General features: G+C 31.1%; 1 protein-coding gene across 2 annotated transcripts; it reads left to right on the top strand.

Moving 5' to 3' along the window:
• Positions 1-285: 285 nt before the first annotated feature.
• Positions 286-4,156, top strand: LOC114914939 (receptor-like protein EIX1). 2 transcript variants are annotated; one of them, XM_083076235.1, is made up of 3 exons: positions 287-1,370; positions 1,440-3,690; positions 3,939-4,156. In XM_083076235.1, exons 1-2 carry the CDS (start codon positions 333-335, stop codon positions 3,654-3,656), a joined length of 3,255 nt encoding a protein of 1,084 aa, XP_082932361.1. In that variant the 5' UTR covers positions 287-332; the 3' UTR covers positions 3,657-3,690; positions 3,939-4,156. The 2 variants fall into 2 exon arrangements, with proteins under 2 accessions (XP_029124542.2, XP_082932361.1); XM_029268709.2 differs by having other exon boundaries at positions 286-3,690.
• Positions 4,157-8,013: the final 3,857 nt, after the last annotated feature.

The following is an 8,013-nucleotide window of genomic DNA, read 5'->3' as shown; positions in this document are numbered from 1 at the left end:
AATTTATGTCTATAAATGGATTATTTATTTTCTTTTCTTGTCTTTATTTCTTTACATTAAGAAAAAAGCTATATCATTGTAGGAAAGAAGACACTTCTCAATCTCTCCCTTATATCTATCTTTTCAATCTTTTGCTTATATATTACTGTTTTTAGTTTTATCTTAAATTTCGTAACAATAAGCACAAAAGAAAAACAAAAGTATAATTTTAAATCTAATGTTTTGAAACTTCCTATTGCTCTGTGATTTAGCTATACTATCTGCGCTATATATATCTTGTATTGCCTCAATCTTTCATACCTCACAGAGATAAAATTGATTCCATTTATTTCATGAGCAAAACAATAAAGAGTAGTTGTTTTGTGAAACTATTTTATGCACTTGTGCTGCTTTTATGGAATGCTGCAGGATCTATTCTTAGTGCAGAAATAAAGTGCATAGAGAGTGAGAGACAAGCACTCCTCAACTTCAAACAAAGTCTCGTTGATTACTATGGCATGTTGTCTACATGGAGGGACGGTGACAACAATACAGATTGTTGTAAATGGAGAGACATACAATGCCACAATGAAACTGCTCACATACAGTTACTCGATCTTCATGGTGATTATCGGAATGCAGGTGCACAATATTTGGAAGGTTCATTAATCAATCTCACTTCATTGATTGAATTGCATAATATTCAACATCTCGATCTCAGCAATAATTATTTTCGAGCGAGTCGCATCCCAGAAGAACTCATTGGCTCCTTCACCAACTTAACATATCTCAATCTCTCATACTCTCTGTTTGGCGGGAGCATTCCATGTGAGCTTGGAAAGCTTACACATTTACAGTATCTGGATCTAAGTAACAATCATTATCTCTATGGGGAACTCCCTTCTCAGCTTGGAAAGCTTACATATTTACAGCATCTGGATCTAAGCAATAATGATCTCAATGGAGAAATCCCTTATCAACTTGGAAATATCTCACAGTTGAGGTATCTTGATCTTTCACGAAATTCATTTTCTGGAGCACTCCCTTTCCAGGTTGGGAATCTTCCTTTCTTACACACTCTTGGACTTACTGGAAATTTTGATGTCAAATCTAAGGATGTTGAATGGTTCTCTAATCTCTATTCCCTAACAATTCTTCGCTTGGATTCTTTTCATAATCTTGGCTCCTCCCATCATTGGTTACAAATGATCAACAAGCTTTTTCCAAACTTAAGAGAGTTGTGGCTGTTTGATTGTTCTCTTTTAGATACTGATCTTCAATGTTCCAACTTTTCCTCTTCTCTTGCCATCCTTGATCTTTCTTCTAATATGCTGACATCCTCATCATTTCAACTGTTGTTAAACATTAGCCTTAATCTTCAGGAGCTTTATCTTTCAAATAATAACATTGTTTTCTCATCTTCTTTCTTTCCAAGCTTTCCTTCTCTTGTGATCCTTGACCTTTCTTATAATAATATGACATCATCAGTCTTTCAAGATGGTTTCAACTTCGGCTCAAAACTTCAAAATCTTAATTTGCAAAATTGTAGTCTTATGGATAGAAGTTTCCTTATGTCATCTACTTCCGTTGTGAATTCTTCATCTTCCCTTGTCTACCTTGATCTATCCTCCAACTTGTTGAAATCATCAACTATATTCTACTGGCTCTTTAACTCCACCACCAATCTTCGTTCCCTTTACCTTCACTATAACATGTTAGAAGGTCCCATCCCTGATGGATTTGGGAAAGTGATGAACTCTCTTGAAACTCTTTACCTCTTTAGTAATAAATTGCAAGGCAAGATTCCGTCTTTCTTTGGGAACATGTGCAGGTTGCAGATATTAGACCTCTCGTATAACAAGTTGAATGGCGAAATTTCTAGCTTCATTGAAAATTCTTCATGGTGCAACCAACACATATTTCAAAGTTTGGATTTATCTTATAACCAGATTACTGGCGTGCTGCCTAAAAGCATCGGATTGCTATCTGAATTGAAGTATCTTGATTTGGAGGGAAATTATTTGGGGGGCGAAGTCAATGAATCTCATCTTTCTAATTTTTCCAAATTAGAATCCTTAGACTTATCAGGGAACTCATTGTCTCTGAAATTTGTTCCAAGTTGGGTTCCCCCTTTCCAATTAAAATCCTTGGGACTAAGATCTTGCAAGTTGGGTCCAAGTTTTCCAAGTTGGCTCCAGACTCAACGCACCTTAACATTTCTGGATATTTCTGATAACGCAATTAATGATTCGGTACCAGAATGGTTTTGGGGGAAATTGCAAAGCATGCAAACATTGAATATGTCACATAACAATCTCGCAGGTGAAATTCCGAATTTATCACTGAAGCTTCTTAATAGGCCATCAATATTTTTGGATTCAAATCAAATTGGGGGCAAAGTTCCGTCGTTTATGTTTCAAGCTTCAGGGCTATTTCTTTCTAAAAATAAATTTTCAGATTTCTTTTCATTCTTATGTTACCAAAGCACAACTTCAAATTTAATGACTTTAGATTTGTCAAGAAATCAAATAACGGGAGAACTCCCAAATTGTTGGAAATCAGTAGAGTCATTACTGGTTCTCGATTTAAGCAACAATAAATTGTCAGGGAAGATTCCTATGTCCATGGGCACCCTTGTTAAATTGAAAGCTTTGGTTTTAAGAAATAATAACTTAACGGATGAATTGCCTTCCACTTTGAAGAATTGTAGCAATTTAATTATGCTGGATGTGGGTGAAAATATGTTGTCTGGTCCAATACCATCATGGATTGGAGAAAGTATGCAGCAATTGATAATCTTTAACATGCGAGGAAATCACTTCTCTGGAAATCTTCCTATTCATCTTTGTTATTTGAAACATATTCAATTGTTGGATCTTTCAAGGAATTACATATCGGGAGGAATTCCAACATGCTTAAAGAATTTTACCTCAATGGCTGAAAAGAGCATCAACAGAAGTGACACTATGCAACGTGTATATTGGATCAATAGTAGTTATTATGGAGTTTATGGTCGTGTGAGTATGGGTTATTATATGTTTGAGGTAACATGGATGTGGAAAGGTGTGGAACAGGGGTTCAGAGATCCTGAATTCAATCTTAAGAGCATTGATCTCTCATTCAATAATTTAACAGGTGAAATACCAAAAGAAATAGGACATTTGCTTGGGTTAGTTTCTTTGAACTTAGCAAGAAACAATTTGAGTGGAGAAATACCTTCAGAGATTGGGAATTTAAGTTCACTAGATTACCTTGACTTGTCAAGAAATCATTTCAGTGGGAGAATTCCTTCTTCTCTTTCTGAAATTGATGGTCTAGGCAAACTAGACTTGTCCCACAACTCTCTTTCTGGAAGAATCCCAACTGGGAGACATTTTGAAACCTATGATGCCTCTAGTTTTGAAGGAAATGTTGATCTTTGTGGTGAACAAATTAACAAAAGTTGTCCTGGAGATGGAGATCGGACAACAACAGTGAAGCCTGAAGAAGCAGCAGAGAAAGGTGAAGATTCAGATTTCTATGAGGCATTATACATGAGCATGGGTGTAGGGTACTTCACTGGATTTTGGGGCTTAATTGGGCCAATACTTGTTTGGCGTCCTTGGAGAAATGCTTATCTCATGTTCTTGAATAGATTCATTGGTTACATGTATGTATGGTTAAGGACATTATGGTGAATGTCGCAAAGTGTTGCTGCTAGCTCGAAGGCTGGTATGTTATAGCTTCTATTTTTTCAAATTCTTGGTTTTCTTCTGCTGCAATTACATAAATCAAGAATTGCTTCGCATACATGAAAAAAAAAATGTGCTGCACTCATTAGCTAGCTCTTAACTCTAGTATTTATTTCTTTAACATGAACGTAGCTCAAAGAGGCGACATCAGAAATAAAATAATTCTTTTTTTATTTTTGTAATGTTAAATTTTGTTTAATAATTCATTGATGCAATTGTTTACTGCAGAGGTGCTGCACTCTTCTGATTTGGATGAAAGCTTTGCTGGTTGCTAGTTGCTACAAGTGCAAGATATTTATTTAGTATTAGAGTTTAAGATATGTTGTATTTAATTAAGTAAAAAATCATGAAATTTAATTTCCAGAAACTTACTATGATTTGATTGTATTGCATTATTTGTAATATATGTGCTTAGACTTGTGATATCTAAAATTTGATCCTTTATATTACATCTTCAAAAATAACTAGTTTTTACATTTAAGAACTTTAAACCAAATTCTTTCAATTTAAAGAATCAAGCTACCCCATTTGTTACTGGCCTTTCATCAGTTTTGCATATGCTGTGTTAGAAACTTGTTTATACACTTCTGCTTCATCAAAATTCCACAATAACATGAAAATTTGTATTTATGCGTGAATTATGTCGCTATATTGTATTTTCATTCATGTTCACACTCATCTCAGCTATTATGGTAAAGTTCTGTAAACATTTTTGGAATTTGCTCCATAAGCGATTTTCTGAGAAATCCAAAACTCTGATTTGAATAAGATAATAAAGTTGTAATGGTACAATTCTAACGACTTATACTAAAGATTGCCAACTGAATAAAGGCTTTCAACATCCCATGAAGGAATTTAGCCAAATAACCTTTTTCCCCACATTTAACAATGTTAAAAAATTTCAAGTTCTTTATGGAAGAAAGTAATTATGCAATTAGACTATTTAAAGGTGCTGCAAATCCAACTTTGATATTAATTAGGGTAATGGAAAAATGAAAAACTAAAATATTATGAAATGAATATATTACCAAACATATGTTTCTGATTTCCGAGTAACTACATTCTTTTATGTCATTTTATCAAATTTTTTAGTCGGATAAAAGCAAAACATTTAGAAGTGGTGAATGGTTCAAAATATAGAAAGCAATAAACTTGATACTAATGGTCATCGAAGTGGCTACAAACACATGATGACATGAAGCATAGCCAACTTGAAAATTTTCTTGATAAATAAATCTCTTTGATCCACTAGTAGAAAATCAGTCTTTTACGTCAGCTCTTTGTTGTCGGACATACAAATAAGCGACGTAAAAAAGATGTGGTGGCAATTTTGAAAATAAGTTGAACTATTTTACGCTAGACTACATAGGGTCCGACGTAAAATTTGAAATTTACGTCAGATAGAAGCTGCAGCCGATGTAGATTTGAAATTTTACGTCGAACCCCTATTTAGTCCGACATAAAAACCATTTTATATCCCTGCCTGCACCATCGTCTTCCTCGCGCTCGCAACCTAGGTTTATCTGAAAAGCGTTTGGGCGATTTCCGGTGAAAGTGAGAACGAGTTCTAGTTGCGTTTTGAGCTCCAGCGACTTCCAGCAAAGGACGGCTCGTCATTGGTGGGTCATTCTCCATCTTTTTGACCGATTAGAATTCGGTGAAGGGCGTTTTTAAGTTTTCGGCGAAGGTGAGTTGCTATTTCCGGCAAGCCTTCCGTTCATTTCCCTTTCATTGCCTATATATGAATCTTCGGCATTTTTGTTGGGGGAGGCTTTGGCGTCGTGGTAGATGTTAGGGTTTGTCAGGTCGGGGATGGTGACGGAGAATAGTTGGGCGACGTGTGAGGTTGTTTCATGCACGTAGAAGGCCAGGAGGCCACGAAGCTGGCCTAGGGCTTCCGATAGGCAACGCGGAAGAAGTAGACGCTGCCGATGACGGGGAGGATGTTTTACGTCGGACATGGTGGATTTGACGTAAATTTACGTCTCCCGTATTAACATCGAACTTATTTACGACATAAAAATCCCAAAAATAATCGACGTAAAATACCTTTTTTACACTAATAATTCCTTTTTCTCTCTTGGATCATCAACCAATCTCATTAAGTTTCTTCACAAAACATGATATCCAGCTTCAGTTTCTGATAATAGTTCTTGGCAGAGATTCTTTTGCTTACACTCCACACTAATAGATTCGTGCTTATACACCTTAACACAAACACCAACAATTTCAAATAGGTCAACTACTGTTTCACTTCCCAATCGACCCTGTTGTTTGGCTTGTTTCTTTATTGCTAAATATTTTATCTTTTTTTGCAATTAAATTTGTTTCAAGTATAAAAATTTAATTCATAAATAATTATAAAAATAAAAATCAAACTAAATATGAAGTTAAAAATATTATTAACAAAAACTTTCTAAAAACGTTATTATATTTCAGATTTATATCATTTTAATATTAATTTCAGAACTAAAGAAATTTTAAATAAGTGTCTAATTTTTAGTTGTTTCATTTTAATTGTTATACTTAATCATTTATTGTTATTTTAATTTTTTTGAGACCAATTATTATTTTAATTTAAAATATTTATTAATATAATCATTTTAAGTCATTTTGTTTTTCAAATTTTCAATTAATGTAATTTATGAATTTTACGCTCAAGAATTTTCTTAATTGTTGTTACTAATCATCAATAGTACAATACCATACACATTTATGAACTAAAATATGATGTATTTCACTTGTAAAAGACATTTATATCTCGTCATTGGAAGATGACCTGAGATCTGATAAGAGTATATTGTCTTATAAGCATGTTTATTTTAAACATTTTGAAAATTAAATTATAAAAGTTTTTAAATTTTAACATTTGAGAAAATTAAATTTTGAAAATGATAAAAATTTCAACATGCATTTCTCAAATTTTATCATTTCCAAAATTTATTTTTCAAAAGTATTAAAATATTATCTCTCTAAAACTTATACTCTTTAGTCATAACTAGCTCAACCAAGAATAAAAAAAAAAACATGAATAAAAAAACAACTCATACTTCAAAGTTTGTATGTGTCCATCATTGATACCTTTTGCAAAACATTTCCCACTTGACTTGAGTCTCGTCAACCCACTTCTCTATATTGATGTCTTTGCCATCATCTCCGACGACACTGGTATTTTTCCACCTTGAAAACAAGTGTTTTGAAAATTAACAGATATTTCTAAAACACCCATAAAAACAAAAAACAAAAATCAAAATTAAAATTAAAATCAAAATAAATTTTTCTGAGTTAATACTGGCTTATCAATAAATTGAACATAATTTATGAAAAAATTTATTTTATGTTTTCTTTTTATTTTTTCTAAAAGTTTAGAGAAGTTTAATTAAACACTTAACTCAAAAAGAATTTGAAATTTCTCATATATATTTTTTTTTATTTGACTTATATATTTTATATAATCTCTTATCTTTCATAGTGTGTTTGGATGAGAGATTTTACAAATTCAAAAAATTTTAAATTTTTGGTATTTGAATTACTTTAATTTCAATTTCTATCATTTTTAAAATATTTTTTTTGGATAAGTCAATTCAAATTTCTTAAATTTTAAATTCTTAAGTTGGATACGATAATTTTATTCTACAATGGTAAAATTAATTTTAAAAATATATTTATATGTTGAGATTTTTAAATTAAATTTTATAAAAATAAATCTTAACTAATTTTAAAATATTTAATAATTTTAAAATTTTAATATTAGATAATATTTAATAATTTTAAAAATATTTTTGGATATTCAATAATTAAAAACATGAAGAGATAAGAGATAAGATAAAAATATATAAGTGAAATAAGAAAAAAAAAATATGAGAAATTTCAAATTCTTACTTTTTTGGGAGAATTTGAAATTATACTATTTTAAAGAATTTCACAAATGCTTGAATTTCAAATTCTTTATAAATTTTCCATCCAAACAAAGTATTTCACCTCAAAAATTTTGAAATTCTTTAAACAAATAATTTACTCCATTTGAATTCCATATCCAAACATACTATTAATATTTTTAATTATTGATTATTTAAAAATATTTTTAAAATCATGAAATATTATCTAATATTAATTTTAAAGTCATTAAATATTTAAAAATTGATTAATACTTACTTTTATAAAATTTAATTTAAAAATCTCAACTTATAAATATATTTTTAAAATCAATTTTATCATAGTGAAATCAAATTATCATATCCAAACTAACAATTTAAAATTTAAAAAATTTGAATTGGCTTATCCAGACAAAATATTTTAATAA

Source organism: Cajanus cajan, chromosome 1 (assembly GCF_000230855.2).
Source record: "Cajanus cajan strain Asha chromosome 1, NIPB_CcT2T_4, whole genome shotgun sequence".
NCBI lineage: Eukaryota > Viridiplantae > Streptophyta > Magnoliopsida > Fabales > Fabaceae > Cajanus > Cajanus cajan.
The sequence above is the reverse complement of the archived record's forward strand: the minus strand, read 5'-3'. Positions and strand labels throughout refer to the sequence as shown.

Excerpts from the sequence above, each read along its gene's own strand:
- LOC114914939 (XM_029268709.2), top strand. The coding sequence starts at position 333 with ATGAGCAAAACAATAAAGAGTAGTTGTTTTGTGAAACTATTTTATGCA.